The 20664-nt window shown below is 43.0% G+C and overlaps 1 protein-coding gene across 1 annotated transcript in view; it reads right to left on the bottom strand.

Moving 5' to 3' along the window:
- Positions 1-810: 810 nt before the first annotated feature.
- elfn2b (extracellular leucine-rich repeat and fibronectin type III domain containing 2b) overlaps positions 811-20664 on the bottom strand; it is a 73152-nt gene continuing 53298 nt past the window's right edge. Inside the window, exons 3-4 of the mRNA XM_074696519.1 lie at positions 11723-12392; positions 811-10707 (exon numbers count right to left, since the gene is read on the bottom strand). Coding sequence (XP_074552620.1) covers positions 8209-10707; positions 11723-12064 — 2841 coding nt within the window. The 5' untranslated portion in view covers positions 12065-12392 and the 3' untranslated portion in view covers positions 811-8208. The remainder of the gene's footprint in view (positions 10708-11722; positions 12393-20664) is intronic.

Below are 20664 nucleotides of genomic sequence, written 5' to 3'. Positions count from 1 at the left end.
TTTTCTCCTCTCTGCATCCAACCCTGTGTGCACGTTGTGTAACACAGTGAGTAAATACCAACAATCCCCACGTTGTCCAAACATGTCCAACCAGCAGTTTGACAGAAACCAGCCTGGCCCAGCTCTCCGACCTTCTGTGCCTCCAGGTGAATAAACCTCTTCTGTCCTCTCCCCACTCTCTCTCATTAAATTTGAATGTTTAGCAAAGCGTTTGCTCACACTCGACTCGAACGTCAGACTCTCTGTGGAGACTTGGCCGAGGAGGACGTGTGTCGTTTTCATGACTCATCAAGTTGGGTTTTTTATTTCCCCGCTCTGAGTAAGTACCCATCTGTGCCTGCAGCAGGGCCCTGCACACACTGAGAGGTTTTAATAGAGGGTACAAGTAGCCAGAGCTGAGTGTGTGTGTGCGTGTGTGTGTGTGTGTGTGTGTGTGTGTGTGTGTGTGTGTGTGTGTGTGTGTGTGTGTGTGTGTGTGTGTGTGTGTGTTTGTGTGTGTGTGTGTGTGTGTGTGTGTGTGTGTGTGTGTGTGTGTGTCTGTGTGTCTGTGTCTGTGTGTCTGTGTGTGTGTGTGTGAGTGTGAGTGTGCGCATATTGGTAAGGGAATTCCCACTATCTCTCACAGTAGACAGTCCAGGTGCTTCGCAGTCCTCAGAGCATGAATAATTGAATTATCTGATCAAAGATAGCACACAGCCTTCATATTTATAGCATACAGCGTGTATAGGTACACACACACACACACACACACACACAGCGATGCAGCATGTCTCCAGGATGGTCCCTGTGAATTAGAGCCTCAAACACATGTTTACGTTTTAATTACAAATTTATTGCAAATATAGAAATAGATCTTTTGTACAGAAATTGCAAAGGGAAAAATGTTAATATCAGCAACAGAGAGTTCAAGAAGGAAAAAAGCCAGAAATTGTTCCCGTCAGTCAAACCTTTGTTTGGTCCCTTTTGGTCTCTGGCCGTACAGAGACAGAGCTGAAACCAGAGGGGAGACTCGCATCAGATCTGAGTTAAATATGAGCTGTGGACTTTGAAATGAAGAAGAAATAACCAAATAAAACTCATTTAACAGCCATCTTTAGTTTGTATCCTAAAGTTTAACACACATGCCGAAGAGGAACTAAAACCTACAGAATTCAACTTTGATTTGGTCTCACAGGGATGTTAAATTATTCTATTACTGCGCAGGATACTGGACACACTGTGATGTCTGAAGGGGCTTCAAAAACTTTATGTAGCTTCTAACCTGCAAGACGAAGAAATGTCTTCACTCACTTGTTAGCATAAAAAAATGAAATAATGATTCAGCAAAAATTGAATATACTGCTGAAATGAAAAGAGGATATACAACCACAGGTAAAGGAATTCAGTTGTTCTACGCTTGAGCACCTGGTAGACTTCACACCTTCACTCTGCAGAGCTGTGTCTGTAAATGCAGCAGAAACGCATGTCAAACGTTAACACAGAGTCTGACACTGACAAGTATCTGGGTCCACAAATCTACTGCGTTTTTTTTTTTTCTTTCAATCAGTCGATTCATCAATATTATTTTGTGACTAGTGGCTACTCAACTCGTGGTGATGCATGTTGATGTCATTTTTCTTTTTTTTAATGTTAAATTATTTAAAAGATGACTCAGCAAGATACATACTGAGAAATATGACTGAAAATAGTGCACTAAGAGGAATCGATTGTGGTCCAACGGGTTAATGTTACACCAGCATGATACGTTTAGTATGTATTAGTTAGTCGTCTAAAACACAAAGTGGTTGATAACTGAATCTTAAAGAATCTATGGGGTATTAACCCTTTAGACCCTATATTTCCCGTTCTATATGGAACCTGTGAAGTCAGGTTATATATTTTTGTTAATTCTCGCGCTTTGGTGAAAATGTGTTTACAGTATTTTGAGAGAGAACTATTTACATATTACTTTGATAGATAAATATTTTTGAATATCAGGGGTCTTAAATATTTTTCCTACAACACCTCATATCTGCGACCAACATCAGTTGTTTTAATGTGTTTTCATGGATTAAGCCCAAGCTAGGTTTTCACTTCTGATTGGTCAGCTCTGTGTCATGTGAGCAGGTAACAAGGAAGTGCAGTTGGTGCAGGGTGAGCTTCATTAAGCTCCATTGAAAAAATTTCCTCGCTTTAAAAAGTGACAGGAGTTTTGACACTTGTTTGTGACTCAAATCCTGAAAAACTATTGACAAAGAAGAGCAAAGAAGACGCAAGTCAACTTATATGTTTGTCTAAATCTCGTTATGAGGCGCTAAACACCGGAGCTGTCAGGCTGCTCAGATAAAAGCCAAATCACCTTTACGACAAGAGACAAACACTGTGTCATGAAAATATTGGTTTTAATTTATAATTTAATGACCAGGCCTGAATCCTGCAGCTCAAACATGCCTGTGACTTACGGCCTGCTGCACAGACACTAATGCAATAAGCTCAGTATCAGCAGAGCTGCAGTCGGTGTTACTAACACATTATTGGTTGCACGCCAAACGAGAAGTACTGAACGCTGGGCCTCATTCAGAGCTCTGCTCCGTCCAGTGGAACCAATTACAGCTCATTTGTTTCTCTCTGTGGTCACATGCTTTCATTTGAATTTCATCTCTCTCCAAGCGGAAGAATATCTGATGTTAGTTAGAGCTGTGGACATTAATATTCATCGTTAGATGGTTTAATGAGGATTTCAATGAGAGGTAAACACGTAGTGAAAGCATCTACTTTAAAGTAATGATTCTTTATCAAAGGAAATCTGATCAGTTTTTGAGTATTCAAAGAGTGTGATGTCAGACAAACTGGTCGATAATTTAAGACCAGAGGTAAAAAGTGGTTTGTGTTGAGAGGACATGAGACAAATTTCCTGAAGTCAGAGAAGCAGCAGGGGCTGAGAGCGGACGAGGAGGACTGAAAATAAGTGTTTGAGCTACAGCAAGCTGAAGCTGTGGGAAGAGCTGGATTGAGACAGACACCTAACTCATCTTTGAACGCGTAATCTCATACGTCACGCCTTCAATGCTGGATATTTGCACAGAGTTTTTGTTGAGTTTACAGACAGCAGAGTTTTTGACAATTTGTTGCCTCGGGTCATAGAGGAGAGCTGTGTTTGTCTGCCAGGAGATCATCTTTGTGACGGAGGAGGATTGAGTGTGGCTGATGGATAGAAATGACGTTTTTAGCCCCTCTTTGTACATCACACTCCACCAGCCCGCAAATAAAAAACAGCATAGAATGAACTCACCCAAATAAAAATCAGTATTAAGAATGTCATATAAACTGTCACAGAGAGTAAAAAACAGCTAAAACCTAAATTTTTAAATCAAGGGAACTCGACAATACTGTGTTTCAGCCCCTACAGTTTTTGTTTTCATTGTACGTCCACTCATTGTACACAACGATATATTTTTGTCTCTCAAAAAATACAGGGATCATGCAAATATAACAACTTTTCTTTATGTAGTACACTATGTTAAGCTTTCTCTGCTCTTAAACCTTTGTAACATATATCATTGCAGTATTTAAAGTCAATCCCACAGTTCCCAATAACCAACCCACCCCGCCAAAATAAAAGCTTCAAAAAAAAGAAACAGAGACAAACAGCCAACTTAAAGTAGAGAAACACACAAACATATCAAGAGATCAGGCTGAGTATAAAACATCCAGAGAAGCAAGTTTTAACCTTAGCTTTTTTTTTTTAACTAGTGTACAAAATTCACAGATATTTCACAGAAGTCCTTTGTCCGTCTTTGGGAACAAAACCTCTACGAGTTAATGCACGATGTGTCAGTGGGATGAAAGAAGTGTGAGCATGAAAAACAGGGTCAAACCAGGAGGAAAACCTTAGCCTGTTTGGTGTTTGCACAGGATTTCTAAATGCACTTCTGCTCACTGTTTGGAATAAAAACACCTTCACAGTTTCACAGCTTCAAAAACTGGTCATTGTGTTTATAAATTCATGCCTATTTTTTTTTTTAGAACATTTAAGTGTTTTTGAGCTGAGGGAAAGTTTCTTTATGGTCAGTTGGAGAAACATGAAGGAGACATTTGAAGTGAGCTGAGGGTTTTAGTCTTGAGTAAATGCTTTCACCATAAACACGCAGGTCTATTAATTTTAATATCCAGTGCCTGACAGTTGAAAAGACAGCATTGGCAGTGTTGAGCCATCACAGCTGCCTCGTAAAGCCTGAAGAGTGACCAAGAAATCGTTCACGCTTTGACACATTTCATTTCTCTCTGATGATTTCCTGTTTCATTGCAAAGGTAAACACAATCAAAGAAGTATAAAAACAGCGCACACATAATCTTTATCTCATACGCTCCTCTGAAGGAGACACAGTTTAGTTTCCCATTTATCAAATTTGGCACATTATCCACGCAGGCTAATCTCCCACACAGCCAGCTAATGGACTTAATAGACTATTAAACAAAAGGTCTAAAGACACTGAATGAATTACAGCCCACAGTCAGTGCTCATACCTGCCTGTCACCTGTCTAAAAAATTAAAATCAACCCGTCCGCTGCAAGGATTTATATCCCCTGCATCCAGTCGTGACTCTGAGTGTTTGGTCAGATCTCTTTCTGCAGCGTGCGTCTGAATCAGGCCTGGACAGAGTTTCGTGATTATCTGCATCTTTTTACCCCCAGATGTCTGACTGCATCTTCTCCTCTCTCTCGAAAACCCTCACCCCTCACCTGCATTCAGGAAAAGAGTCGCTTTAGTTTAGTCAGACTGTGACTCACTCTGACTCACTTTTTCCTGACCTGTTTCTGCCCCCTGTGTGTTTGTGTGTGTGTGTGTGTGTGTGTGTGTGTGTGTGTGTGTAGTCAGGAGGTGAAGGAAGACAGAGAAATTTGTTATACAATCACCCAGATCCATGATGAGTCTGAACTTTTTCCCTAATAGTCAGAATGGATTATCGGACATACGTCAGTTTTCAGATTATGACTCATTTCTTGAAAATTTTCTGATGATCTGGATCTCTTTCTGTTGAAAGCTGACTCCTCTTTTCCATCAAAGTAATGTGCATTAATGTATTCTAAACTACAGGAAGGATCCTGTCTTCCAAGTAATCCTGTACATGTGTGAATGTACAGTTTCTCTGCTTGAGATTTTAATTTCCAGTCTACGTATTATCATCTTGATTGTGGGAGATAATCCTTGGAATCTGAATGAGCCGAGAGATTTTCTTTGTATTTATAGAAAGTCTTGCTCCAGACAAACTAAAGAGCGATGATGTCTCATTAAACCTCTCTCTGTAGCTGAGGGTGATTCAAGGACAAACACGTGTTGTACAAAGTGCAATGTGTCATGGGATGTCTGAAACCTTTTACTGTGGTCTTCGCTAATGGAAGCATTTAACTCTGCTCATAATAAAGCTGATTAGACATAAACCCACATCCTATTTTGGGCTTCGATTCATTATTTAGGAAACTCAACTTTACTTTAATTGGGCCAGGCTCGTAAACACAAGAGAGCGGATTAACGTGGGAGAAAAGTTTAACGTCAGAGATTTTCAGGCGGTGCACACAGATAGAGGGAAGTGACCCAGGCCAGCCTTCCGCTGCAGGATTAAACATTAATAGCACATTAGATGGCTTTCTCACGTTTGGCTTTCCTGCAGCGCCGAGACAAACAACAAGGACAGACTTCTAAAAGGAGCATTGATCTCCCTGAGCCTCCTCCAGGGCTTCAACATGACCAGGGCCCAGACGAAGGAGACAGAGCTTACTCAAATGCTGTTCTATCTCTCAGGGTCATATAACAGGTGTAATCACATCCTTCATTTTTATTAATTTTGTCCTTTTTGGTTTTCTAGAGTCTAAGTAAGAAGTCTAAATGTCCCTCCAACTACCACAAGCACTTATTTGGGCTTTGCGAACACCATGTGTGTAAATCATCAACCCTTAACAAGATGCTTTATCATCACAGAGATTCATTTAAACCTAATTAGGTCTGTGCAGAAGAGCATTTAGAAGTTCACCGGTCCCCTGACAAGGTATTACTGACAAACACATGAGTGTGTTAAAATGTTGATTCAAGCAGAGACAGTATGAAACCAAGGCATTCATGAAATCAGAAAAAAATCAGGATTTTATGCCACGCTGAACAAATAACAGATGTAACAATGAGCAGCCCTGATTGTACAAGTTTACCAACGTTTCATCTTTTCTTCTTTCTATAGATATATGGCAGTAGATCTGTGAAGTCAAACTCAATAAAGAAAGAAAAATCACTTCTTTTAAATCAGTCTGAGTCACTCTCAAAAACAAAAGATTTAAACTCCTCAGACACATCTGAGACCAGCTGTAGAGAGAAATCCGTCCCAAAACTGTTTGGTCATCAAATGAAGCTTTGTGGTGCATCCTAATCCTCCAGCTGATCCATTTGAATGTAAACACTCGCATCCTCTGACCCTGAAGTTCACGACCTGTGACCCTGACTGTGTGCACACATCCCTGCTGATGTTAAATGAAGACAACCAGCGAAGAAAAACTAAGACAACGTCACGTCACCATCAGTCTTTCACATTTGCATACTCTGTCCTGCATTTATTCAGAGGTGTGAGGTGCATGCAGAGTTAAATGCTCTGAAGAAAAGCAGTGTTTATATGTGCTTTGCAGACCTCAGTCCAATTTGCAAAAAAGGCAATTTCTCACTATTCTAATTCAATAAAACAGAACGATCAGAACCCGTTTCCTGTTAGACCTGTCGCAGCGGGAAAGGTGGGCCAAAAAGCATCATCTAGCATCAACTGAGAAAGCAAGAGACTTTATCATTTAGTGAAATTCTTATCAGATTATTTTGATAAAGAGAGCCAGAGGAATGGAGAATATTAAATGTGTTTGGGGATTACATCACGACTGTGCAAGCAAGAGGCACAACGCTGCTTTGAGCATCTGATAAATGTGATAAATGTCTGGGAAAGTACAAAGAACATAGTTTATATTCGAACACTAACCATGCCGTTAATAATCTAGTATTGTTTAGACAGAAACTGACGCCAATTACGTGAAGTCAGTTTGGGCACATACAATGTAATCTGACACAGCATGCCAACAGCCACTTACACTGACCACTGTTCACCACACAGAAACACACAAAACCATGAGGCGTAAAGTTAACATCCCTGTCACAAACTGTCAAAGGATGTTTTTCGACAGACAGCGAGAGCAGAAATCCAGAGGACAGAGCAGACACGTTGGCAGTAACAGGAAGTGTCCCCTCCCTCTGTGTCTCCTTCAGGTTTCATGTTGTTTATGTAATGTACAAACATTCAAGTGGCTGCTGATAAAATATCCTTCCTTTTCTCTTTTCAAATATCTCCAGTCATCTGACTAGTTTATTTCTGGATTGTTCAGGGAAGTTATTCCTTTATAGATGAGCTCAAAGTTTGGATCATCAAATGCTGGTGAGGACTGCTTTGGAAATCTTAAAATAACTTATTGTGATTTGGAGAGATTTGTCGTTCACAGTTTTGGGCTAAGGTTTCACTTTAATCGCTCTTTCATGACATCCTTCTGCAGGGTAGGAAAACTCACTGGAATTGTCTCTTAATATTTATTTTAAGTGTCTCACTTCTTTCTGTGTGACCACTGCTTTGAAATTCAAAAAGCTCAGCTGTAAGAAGGATTCATGAGAGGGAGATTGAGCCAGCAGGTGACGACACCGCTCACAAACCGGCCTGTTGTCAGTAAACCACGTTATCATCCAGCTGTGGTCTTCCTTTCATGGAAGTCGTAACATAACACAACCAAATACACACTGCAAAATGTTACAGCACCCAGTACAGGATAGGAAATGACATCACGCAAGCTTAAAATGAGTGGTATCAAGATTTACCTTCTGTGTTTCCCAAAAGATGAAAACATGGCACTGGTAAAGATGATCATAAACATGATCAGAGTGTGTTAAATAAAACCAACAGACACTCGATGACCTCATCTAGAGATGGTGCCACAATAAAGAGTCTAATGAACACCATGATGACTCTCAGGTATCCAGGCACAGTTTCACAGTTCTTGCTCCCAGCACAATTTTCTATACACCTAGCATGCCAAAGTAATCCGAAGGTAAAATGTTGTTCAACATTTTAGTCCTTGTTCTCTGTGGGCCAGCAGGCCCGTCAGAAAAGAAGAAGCCAAACTCTTTCCTCTCGCTGCTTGTCTTTAGTCTCTTAGTCACAGCTTCTGCTGTGCTGACACACCCTTCCAGTAATCAAGGATGTCATGCAGGTCCTCACCTTTAGCAAACTGCACCTTTTTTCTGAGGGCGTTTCCTGCCGTTACGTAACAGGACTCATCCCGCTGGCCTTTCCGGTAGGGACGAAATCGCTCCCAGATCCGCAGAGTGCTCTCTGAGGAGTACTCTGGGCTGGAGGAGTAACCGGAGTAACCAGAATGGTGGCGAGCCGGCGAAAGCTGGGAGTAAGAAGCAGCATCCCTGCGGGAGCGTGTGAGGGGCTTCAGGAAGGAAACCCTCTGGGCTGGGGAGCCTTGGTGGGAGCCTTCGTAGTAGAGAGCTGGGACGGAGTGGCGGTGCTCCGAGCAGTGGTAGTCCTGCTGCACGTCTAGCTGCTGCTGCTGCTGTTGCATTTGTTGCTGTTGATGGTAATGATGAGCCTGGTTGTCCTGATGTTGGGCACCAACACCACCACTGTCGCAACCACCACCCCCTCCACCACAGCTCCCACTCCCAACCAAAGGCAGCCTCTCAAGGGGCTCCCCACAGCCTACGGGACTGGCTCGGTCTGGGTACTGCTGTGGTTGTTGGTTACAGGCATCCGGGCTTCTTGGCTCAGGAACATCCAGACTGTACACCCTTGCTCCTCCACGCTCCCTGTCCCGACCCATGGAACCACAAGAGGAGGTGCTGCACTGCTTTTTAACTGCATTAACGATAACAACAGCAGCGTCTGCACTCATCTGCCTCTGAATAGGACGAACAGCAGTGGCTGGTGGAGGGGGCCGGTATGGGGGACTGACCACATAACCACCACCAGTGATCCCTGGGCGCTCAGACAGAGGGGCATTCAAGGCAGGGAGTGGAGGTGGAGGGGGGATTTTGTTGGGAGTAAGGACCTGGCATGTTTCGGTCAACCCTTGGGACAGCGGGATGAGGCCACGAGTGAGGGAGGATGTGCTGGTGGGGGGAGGGGAGGTGGGATTGGATGAGGCTTGGTTAGGTGAAGCCCCTGAAGCAGCAACTGCTGCTGCATCCAGTTTCAGAGCATCAATGCAGTTGTTAATGATCTGGTTTACTTTGTCCACCTCCATGGCAATGGTAGAAATCTCTGAAGCAGAGCCGTGTCCATCATCATCTGAGTCATCCCCAATATCACTTACATTATCGTCCCTCAAATCCACCCCCCTCATCCCTATATGCCCTCCATCTACCATCCTCTCCATCCCTGCCCCTGCAGTCCGAACATCCATATAATTTCCTTTGGTGGAGGCCATGGCCTCTGAAAAGGCAGTGGCCATCTTCTCCACCTGTGGGATGGTGGAGAGTCTGGAGGAGCTGGTGTTTGCTGAGTGAAGCATCCCAGAGCTGGTGGATGTTGACATGGGAAGCTTGCCTCCATGATGGTGCTGATACTGATGGTGTTCTCTGGACTGCTCCTGAAGCTTGTGCACAGCTGCTGGATCATTTGCCACTGCTGCTGCCACCTCTGGTCCGTAGCGCATCTCCAGGATGGTTTTCTTGACACAGATGGACTTCTTCTTCTCATCGTGCATCCTTTTCTTTCGGAGACAGTAGTAAACAAAACCTAAAACTATGAGCATTCCAAACAGGCAGCCAACGATGGTCATGATGTAGTGAGTGGTGGTGGACGGTGTGGGGATTGTGTCGTCTTGATTCTGAGCCCGAGTTGAGAATGTGAGGCAGGTGTGGTTGTAGCGCTGAGAGTTGCGTATTGATGCTACACAGAAAGTGTAGTTGGTGTGTGGTTTGAGCTTGTTGAGGGTGATCATCTCCTTCTTGTTCTTCAGATTCATGACGTCAGAAACAAATGTGTAGTTGTATTGTGTAAGAATGTACATTTTGCTGTAGGGCCTTGGAATCTGCACAAGGAGCGAGGCCGACGACAAAGAGACGTGATGGAGCTTGATGCTGGGTGTGTAGCTGTGTTCTGTTGAAGAGGACGAGGTGGTGGCCTGGTGGTATGGCCCCACACCACCAAACATCTCCGGTCCAATCCCTGAAGGGCCATCCAGATCAGGGGGGAGAGATGTCATTCCTGGGATCATAACTCCATCTCGACATCGATGGAACAAAATGTTTTTTGCATTCCGACCAGAGTGACCTGAAGCTGTAAGTAAGGGGTACCCAAACATTTCCCGAGGAGTCTCACACTGGAGGCGGTCATAGGTGTGTGTGACATTGTTGAAGGACTCCAGCCAGGCCAGGAAGCTGTAAAGGTCACAGCCGCAGTGGAACGGGTTGGCTGCCAGTTCACACACCATCAGCCGACTGAGATATGTGAATGTGGACGGGTCAATGCGGGCGAGTTTGTTGGATGACAGGTCAATGCTGCTGAGACTGGGGCACTCCCAGAATGCATTGCTGGCAATAACCTCAATGAGGTTGTGCTGGAGGAAGAGACACTGCATTCGCCCGAGTCCTCTCATCATCCCCTCCGTCAGGTTTGTCAGCTTGTTGTAGCCGAGCTGAAGAACCTGAGAAAAACACAAACAGGAAGTTTAGACGGTTTGATTCCCTCATGCTTTTGGAGTCACTTAGGCCTGGACCACAAGTATATAGATATTTTTTTGATATTTCTTTGTCCTCATTTTCTTAAAATCTCTGTCCACACCACAGAAATATCTCTGCCCACACAAAGAGGCAAAACTGAAAACGATTGCCACTGAAGTCTGCAATGCCATGCCTGGCCGATAAGTGGCAGGTTAGCAAAATGTGAATAGCATAGAAGAAGAATGTTATGAGCATGTGCAGTCAAAAACAGGAAGAAGAAGCAGTCAACGGAGTAAGGAGAGGGTGGAAAAACTATTACAAAAACCGTACATTCATTTGTAGAGTTGTAATAAGGGCAAAAAGTGCAAAGAACACAGACATAGCACGGTAAATGTCGGCGATCGTTCTTGTTTTTGGCAACTGTTGCTACAATGACTTGTTGCTAGGCGCTTAACGTCACCATGTCAACACCAGGTACGTTTAACACCGCTACACAGATCCACTCAACCAGATATTTTTTTATTTCTTCACTTTTTTATCCAATTTAAAAAAATCTGTTTATGTCGGTGGAATCGCTGTGTTCATGTGGTTGAGAGCCCCAATTGGACAGAAAAATATGCGTTTAGGAATATATCCATATTTGTGTGGCCAGAGACAACTTGATAATGACTTGAACTATTGAAAATAAAAACAAAAAAGTTCATCATAATAATAAACAGTAAACATAAAAGCACTTGAGATTTTATCACATTGCAGTGATTTCCAGAACAAATGTAAGGAAGGTGAACAACATAAGTTCACTTTTGACATTTTATCACACACAAGCAAATAATCTTACATCTAAAGGCTTGAAAGTGTGGATTAGATTGTACCTGAAAAGGAAGATTAACATCCTCAAAGACCTATGTGGTATGTGGTTTAGTACTGCATGAAAAAAAAGGAGGTGAGGTGTCATGCATGGTAAAAACGATGCATGAAGCTCAATGTGTCTCCATGTACCTGTAGGTTTGCTTGTCCTGCAAAGGCCCCGTCCTCGATGTAGCCGATTTCATTCTTGGTGAGGTTGAGGTCTGTCAGGTTGGTGAAGCGGTACATGGAGCTGAAGAGCACAGCTTTCAGCTTATTCTCATTCAACCTCAAGTCATGGACGGTGTTGTTGATGTGCTGTGGGATAGTCTCGTACGGCGGCTGGTTCTGACTGCAGATAGCCAGCCACACATACCCCTTGTCCCCTTCGATCAGCCAGCAGTCCCCACTCACCAGGATGGGAAAGTGAGAGAGGAGGAGAAGGGAGGGAAGAAGGAGGACGAAGAGGGTGGGAGTGGTAGAAGCACCCTGCATGATGCTGATTTGGTAAATGAAAAGGGAAGCTAGAGTTTATAGGAAGACAAACAGGCAGGGTTGTGTTTAGAGGAGAAGGGGGAGCAACACTTGCTGCTGGGGATGACTTCAGAAAGGGATATGGGCTGGGTTTGGGTGCTGAGAGAGAGGGAAGAAGGCTTCACAGCACAGTCACAGCTCTATGGTTATCATGGTGATCAGCAGGGGAGCCATGTCATCTCATATCTGGTAGGATCTGAGTGCGAGGGGGCACAGCTGGTCTTCATAGTCTCTTCTTGGAATTCAGCTCGACTGACCCAGATAGGCGGTCCTCGGAGTAACACAGGATCTGTGGCAGAACATAAAACAAAGAAAGACAGAAACTGTGTTAGTTATGAGCTGAGGTATCAAAGACTGATCCTCTTGTGGTTTTTAAATTGTTCTAATGATACACAGATACTTCATCTTTCATCAGCCTCAGCCTGTTTAAAATTATCCCTTCAGCTGCCGTTCTTTTTCATCACGTTGATTTATGCATAAATCCTTACATCCACAGACCCATTCATCTCTGCAAATAACCTCATTCTCCCACCTTTTAATGACATAAGGTCGTCATGCTACAGCTGATATCTGCTGTCACCCTCACCTCAGTCCTGTGAGAGGCACCATGTGTGAGATTAATCACACAAACGGTGTGTGTTCACACATGCTCCGTGTTGTGTCTCTATCTAAGCTCTCCATCCTTCTACATGTCATTTGAATAGCAGTCAAGCGTTTACATAAGGAGAGGATTAGCCGCCTGTTGCGTCATGGCACATTGTCTCATGCCAGCTCAGCAGAGAGGGAAACACACGAACAATGGCTTCCTTAACATAAACACTGACATCAACACGTCTGCAGACGGGCATGTACTACTTTTCACATGTCCTTGTGTTTGAGCTTGTACGTCCATCAGTGCAGACAAAAGGCATCAAAACGGATTTGAAACGATGCGATGAGATGCGTTCACTGAGACGTTATCCAGTTACAGTAATCACTCTTCCTCTCCTTTACATTCTCTTTCTTTCCAACTACCATCCTCCTTAGCCCTGAACCAACTGAGGAAACATCCCCCACTTTCACTGAAGACTAGGCCACATTTCTCCCTGTGCTCCAGATTCAGACCTCTTTCAAATCCCAGCGGAGATTTGAACTCATTCCAGTCTATTTTAGGCCTCAGTCCTGGGAGGTACCAGCAGGGGATCCTCTTTATAATCGACTTATTACTCCAGAAAAGTGCTGTACCTCCACTGTGTGTAAAATGGAACATTATCATGTAGATCTAATGACCTCAGGCACCTGGTAGGTTACCTGTCTCCTTTCATTAGACACACATACCGACAGACGGAGACTCAACAGGTTGTAATGTGGTCTCAAAGCTCGCCTCTGACACAGTAATGTGACAGAATACAACGACTAACTAATGTGCAAACAGGTAAGAGGCTCAGCTGATTTTTTTTTTATCCCACAAGTGTTTTAAAGTTTAAACTTTAGAAACAACTAATCTATGACTCAATCAAGAATTTAAAGTTTTAGCTTATAGACTGAAGCATGTTTAAAAGCATGGCATAAACCTTGAGTCAAAGGTTTTTATCTTGGGATGATGCAACTTTGGAGGCTTGAAACTCTTCCAGATATTATCTGCATACAGGAAAGATATCCTGTCCCACAGTCTAGTTCTACTTCCTGTACATTTCTTCAAACATACATCATATGGAAAAACTCCCTTGCTGTTTATTGTCTCACACTTGTTCTCTTTGTGTGAGGATTTTTCTCCCTGCCATGAGACATGATCTCATTCACTGCTCCACTTAGTGAGACCCAGAGGGTCCACATGAGGGATGCAGGGTGCTCAGCAAGTCTGTATGTGTGCGTGTTTAGGGAAATTATTACGTAATTATGAATATGGGACATGCAGAACACCTGTCTCAGAGGGAATTAGCATGACTCATAACACTGATCTATTTGTAATTATAAAAATGTAGGACACAAGATGGAACTTTCTCCTCTGCTGCAACCTGCTGCTGGGCTTTTTTAGACCTTTTTTAAAAACATGATGACGTGTTTGTGTATGATTTTACACAAACATATCACTGAGTTATCATGTCAGTACAGAGTTAACAAGCAGGGAAAATAGATTTTTGGTAACAATTGTCATCATTAACTATAATCACATTAAAAAGCTTATTTTCCCTGCTCTTATTTCTAGAACAGTGCTTTTGCTGCGAGTGGGTCACAGCAGCAGGAACAGTTCAAATCCAGGAAAATAACAGGTGAACAGGTGGTACAAGGGTAGCTGCAGGTGTCTGACTGTCCTACTTTCTCTGTTCCCAGAAACGCAGTCTGCAGCGCAAATCCTGCTTTCTGAAAATCCTCATCTTGTTACTGAATTATGCTGCCGTACAGCACACAGAGGTCAGGCTTTAATTTCAGTTTAACATCTTTCTGTGGCACACTTTAACCACCAGCTGTAAGCAGGCCAGAGATCCCAAACCATCCATTCATTCACCAGGATTCATCTGGTAGCAGTGGCAAAAAGAAGCTGTCAGTCTGCTCACGAACATCAACAACCATTACATACATACATGTGCACACATAACTGAAGACCTTAAAGATATAATTGGTAGTTTGATTTAGATACACTTTTTGATACACTGGTTAAAACGATCTATATGTCCCGATGGCAAGCAATACATGATTTGTTCTTACATTTCGTACATTTCACCGGCGTGCACTGCCCCTGACTCAATGTGTGTTCCTGAGTTTAGCAGTGTACAGGTTTGCACACAGCAGAAGAACGGCAGAGAAACTACCCATACCCCGATTACTGTACTCTGGGCTGTAGTCTGGATCAGAGTCTAATAAACTCTTACTACAGGGTCTCTGACAAGCAAAAAAAAAAAAAATTGTGATATTTCGTAAGTCCTAGAGAAAATGTACATGTACTATTTGTATTATAGCTTTACTCCTGATATCATGTCACAGGTAAAAGTGGATAATGCTAGCATGACAGTTGCGAGTACTAACAAAAGTCACGTTTGTTTATTTGTTTTTTAGCTTTACATTTTAACGTTTTGGTGTTTCCTTTCCTCTAAATGAGAAATGACTCGACGTAGTGCAAAACATAAAATGATGTGCTGAGAGGGGCTTGGAGGAGTCCTGACGAGAGGCTACATTCAAATTCATGCTAGTTTTTCAGGACTGCCAACCCTGCCTTTAAGGGCAGCTTTTCCACCAGGATATCTAGTCTTGAAGCTCATAATATGGTTAAAAAATTGGTTTATGATTGCATAACTCACGTCTCTACAAGTTACACAGTTACGCAGCAGATTAAAAATATGTCACTTTCATCACATACATGTAAGAATACAACAAAAGTAACATATTTGTCAAAATCATGGGACACATGTTATAATCCCATGAAAAACAGATTTTTGTCTCCATACAGAACTTTCTCTTACCTACACAACTTGTGGATCTAACTTCCTAAACATTTCTTTGCTACAGATCTGTGTTGTTCCATGTACGCACTCATGTTGATCCCTGCTGTTAGCATGGAGACACTTATGACAGGCAGGCTATGCTAATTTAGCCGTCGCTAACACAACAGGATGTTGTTGATCACATCAGATCAACGTGTCCTTCCTGCTTCATCAGCTTTGATGATGAAACTCTTTCACGTGTTCGAACAGAAACAAACCCTGACTCCGACAGGTGTTTGGAGCTGGAGATGATCCATTTCTTATTACCAATATGACTCTCTTTGGACCCGAGCCACACTTCTTCTAAATGTAGACATATTTACTGAAAGCCCTGCCAGCTGCATGTGATGCTGTCATTTTTAATTGTGTCTACCAAGAATTACTCAAGCCCATTGAACTGACATGTCAAATCAAAGACGGGCAGATTTATGCACATGGAAGTGCGGGGCTAATTTTCTCTGAGCCTTTCATTAAATCTGTGCTCACAGTCTGTGTGTGATTAGCCTCTGGTTTACTCAGGCAGCAGCTCATTATGCAATTGGACAAGGACCTGCTGTCTATGAAGAGAGGTGGAGATTTATCTGAGAGCAGAGAAGTCATCAAAGTATGGCTACATTGAAAACAAGACCTCTTTAAGATGATTTCTGCGTTTTCTTTGGAGTCTGTGAATTTTTTTTTTATTTTTCACAGCGCTCACACTTTGCACACAGCACAGTGACATTTCCCCAGGCTGCAGCCCCCACGACGTCCCAGTGTTTCGCTGTTACTTCGACTTCACAGCAAGAAAACACAAATGTGGCTTGAATATTTTGGTTTCAAACAAAGGAAAGACAGAAAAAAGGAAAGGATGACCCCTCCATAGCTTTGAGCCTGTTGTTGAAATCATAGAAATAACTGGAGCCCCCAACACTCAGGGCTGGTGCCAGGTGATCTCCAGAGCATCATAATAAGGTGAGACAGTCTCATTAGATGAATGACTTAAAGAGGTGTTGAAGTTTGATTCAGCAGCTGCTGATCTGTGCCAGAACACAAATGATTGCGTTGGCAGGTGCTGAGGAGTCTGGCTGTCAACAAGTCATTTTATAGTCATTACTCACTCTGCAGAGAGATGCTCATACAGAGGGACTGCTAAATGACACCACTGTGAAAAGTGACGGAAAGAAAATATGTATATGTAAAGACAGAAGACTTCAGCCTGCAACACAGAGAGAGGCGTCCTCTGTGTGTATTTTTTATGGATTTTTTTTTAACAAACAGTTCTTTTGAGTTGATATTGACTCACACAGTCAAATTTTTCTCTCTTCATGGCTGTGCAGAGCCAAATTGATTTGTTTATCAAATAATGAAACAGAGGACTATTGTAAGTCCTGATTAAGAGGTGACAGGAGCCAACATCCTACAACAGCCTAAAAGCTAACTGATCTAGCATCATATTTGTTTTATGATATGCATTTTAATACTGTCCATGTCTTATTTGAGCTACATGCATTTTAAGTGAAAGTTGCATCTTTTTTGTGTGTTTGCTCTGGATTACTCTAGGGGCTGCAACGACAAATCGATAAAATTGATAAAAACCGATTATGCATGCAATGCACAGTGCTGCGTCATTACTGTATTAGTTTCTCTTCATTGTGTTTGTCGTCTTACTTTTGTCAGAAAATTCAGCGGTTGGCAACCAGCTGAAGGTGCACTACCGCCACCTACTTGAGTTTAGTGTAGATTACCTGGGCTGCGGGGCTGTGTGCGTCACATGTAAACAGATCAGCGTGCTGGAGGGGAAGCCGAGCCGGCAGGTGAGGGAAACAAGTAAACACGCGAATAATGGCAGAGCTGGAGAAGCTGTTTGTCCAACTAATCATAAGTTTGAGAGTATTTCACGCTGAGTAAAAGCACACAGCGTGTTAAGTGACAAAATGACCTCGGATGGCACAGCAGTTCAACTGCAATGATCCAGCACTTAAAACGCAAACATGAAGGGCTCATCGATGCTGGGCCAGGGAGCTCAACAGTGAGGTGAGGAGCTACACACTCCTTCCATAAGTTGTGTATTTTTCAAAGTGTCACCCTGTTTGAAAACCACACAGAGTTCATTAAACTTATGTTAGCATTAGTGTAAGCTGTTTCAGATAGTGTTAGGGCAGAGGGGGTGAACTGTTTGACCTGCAGGTGAAAAGATTGAGGACACGTTTTTATTTATTTGCCTTTTTGGCCCCCAAAATCTTTATCTGATGACATAACAGTATGTCTTCATAATGTTGACTCTTTAAGTGACAATAAATTTATATCACTTTTATATTTTATAAATGAAGCACCTGGTCAATTTAATTATGTTCAAATATGTTGTTTCTTTGTATATTACTAAGCAAACAATACTCATCAACTTAAATAACAAAGCATGTTTGGTTTTGCAAATTTTACCATCATGTATTCTCATCCTTTTTTTAATTCTGATTCATTGATTAATCATAAATATAATCGTCAGAGTAATCGATTGCTAACATAATCGTTAGTTGTAGCCCTGGATTACTTCATTTGTGTGTATGTGTGGTATTGGTTTCTTTGCTTAAAAAGTGCAGTCCTATTTTCCCTCTGAAAAAATCCATTCTAGCGTTGCAGAGACCCCACCCCCACCCATTGGTGATTTTCATGACAGAAGTCAATTGCAGTAGCTGTCAATCAACTGTCTGCATCCTCACACACATTCACACACTCACACTTTCACTTTATCTAACCCCGTGGTAGCTGTTACACAGGCAGAGCGAGGTACTTGGATTGCCCCAGAAATATTTGTCCACACTAATCTTTACAGCAGAGAGAGTGTGTGTGTGTGTGTGTGTGTGTGTGTGTGTGTGTGTGTGTGTGTGTGTGTGTGAGTGTGTGTGAGTGTGTTTGTGTGTGTCAGTTTCCCTCCCTTGAATCTGACTGACAAACTGCTCATCACAAACAGCCTCCACAGGCCAGAATCTCCTTGTTGTGTCTGCGTCGGCTCTCTGCTCTTTATCTCCCTCCTCTGAGGTCTCTTTACATCTCACTTTTTCTCCACTGCTTTTTCTCTTCCTCTGCTCCCTCAGTTTTCTCACCAGTGTAAGTATTAGCTCCTTTCTCTCAGTTTCCCTCGCCTGTATCGCTCTCTGTCCGTCTCATCGTGCTCTTTTCCTCTCTACCCCTGTCCTGCCCGGTTCCCCTGAGAACCGTCAGCGTAGTGCAGAGAGGTTTGGACTGTGAGCAAAACACTCTTTCCTCTCCACTTCACACAGGGCTTAGATATGACACAAACAAAGCTGCAGACAGATGAGTCTCCTGTGAGAGCTGCACCGTGTGTGTATGTGAGAAAGGAACGGATCATCTTTCAGTGGCCATTAGAGGAAGTTGATAAAAGCAGGCAAGCTATTTGTAAAGCTCTGCTGAACAGAATGTTTCCTGTTCACTCGTGGCAGGTGCTTAAAGATACGTATCAGTGTCTCTAAGTGAACACCTGCAAATACAAAATGAATATTCTGAGTCCTGAGCTGCCAGAGGAGCATAGATGAATGGCAGGAGGTATAAATAAATGAGGAAGATGAGAAGAAGAGCTGAAGGAGAGAAGGGAGAGGGGCAGTGGGAGAGACAGCCGAGACTGAAGCGATGAGGCGTTGCGTTTGATCTTTGATTCCTCCACAATCTGCTTTTTTTCCCAACCCCAAAGAACAGAGACAGAGGCTCAGACGCTCCGACACAAATCGGCGTGGATGCACCGTGTTATTATGATGATCCAGTCTGCAACTTTTTGAGCATGAGGTAGCAGAGCAAGCAGAAAGAAAATGAGACAGATATGAGAGCTCCAACTACCTCTCAAAGGTTTGATCTATTATTCATACTCCATCCTCATGTTCGCCGTGAAAATATCTTTTTAACTTCTCTTTATGTTCCTCACTCTCCCCGTCCTGTCTGACCTCCTGTATGTGTCCGTATCTGTTTGAATCCTGCTCCACTGTCATCTGTAGCTGCTCATGCATGACATCATATCTACTTTCTGGATGCCTCACAGGAAGAAGAAGTGATGCAACAGAGCGTGACAGAAAAGGGCCTGGAGGTTTTGGGCTAAATAGAGCAAAACACCTAAACGCCCCTAACTGACCACTGCATCACTGCTGCAGCCAGAGTTTCTGGCAGTGTCGAGTCTGTGAGCAAAGGAACAGAGAGCCCAGTTTGATACTGAAGCCTGTGAGAGGCTGATTGGTGAACTTCAGGTAGGGAAACAGAGAAACAGAGTCACAACCAGAGAGAGAAACAGGAGAGTAATCACTTAAATCATGTTGAAAGAAACATGTTGTTTTCTGATGGAAACTAGGACGGGATTTGGGAATAGCAGCAGAGAGAGGCAGAACTTCTTTTTTTGGCTTTTGACCTGAGAAACCCACGGGCTGAGGGAAAACATGATTTGGTGATGTGAGCTACAAAGCGTGGTGGAGATAACTCAGTGATTGAGGTCAGTGAACTGTCAGTGAGGGCAGCACGGGCGATGATGCAACCGAGGCAGAATGAAATCACCGTCCTGGAGTGGAACGTCGTGCACCAACGTCTGTTCCCATGATTTAGCTGCTGTGAGCTGCCTCATAACATCCAGAATGCTCTCACCTCATGTCTCCAGGTGGTGATTTCTTTTCTCTGGTCATATTTTATCTTCCTGCTCCTCCTGCCTTACACGCACTTCTACCAGACACCCTCAATCCGTCCTTTGTGCCCCTTTAGGAGTCATATGGTGTGATTTCTTTCACCTCGAGTCCTCAGTTTCTTTATTTTTGACTTTGCTGCTTTATGTTTTTGTAGATGCTTGAACCCTTTTGCCTGCCAACCTTCTCCAATTTTTGGTTTTACCGACAAACCTGCCAAAACATTTTGTATGGAGCATAATATTTTTTAGAACATCAGTCTGCCTCCATGTCTGCCTCGGGCTCCTGTCTTCCTTCCTATCTCTACTTCTCGGCCTTCAGGATGGGTTATTGTGAAGAGAGGTCTACCAGAAGTTTTCTGTCTGGCTCTGGGGAATAGAAAAGGTGAATTTATGTTGCTTAAATGCTGAGAATGCAACATCCCAAAAGCATCACCGGGTTCAATCGA

The sequence above is a fragment of the Halichoeres trimaculatus genome, unplaced genomic scaffold, assembly GCF_033239565.1.
Source record: "Halichoeres trimaculatus isolate MK-OKI-2021-1 unplaced genomic scaffold, fHalTri1.1 fHalTri1_scaffold_20, whole genome shotgun sequence".
NCBI lineage: Eukaryota > Metazoa > Chordata > Actinopteri > Labriformes > Labridae > Halichoeres > Halichoeres trimaculatus.
The sequence above is the reverse complement of the archived record's forward strand: the minus strand, read 5'-3'. Positions and strand labels throughout refer to the sequence as shown.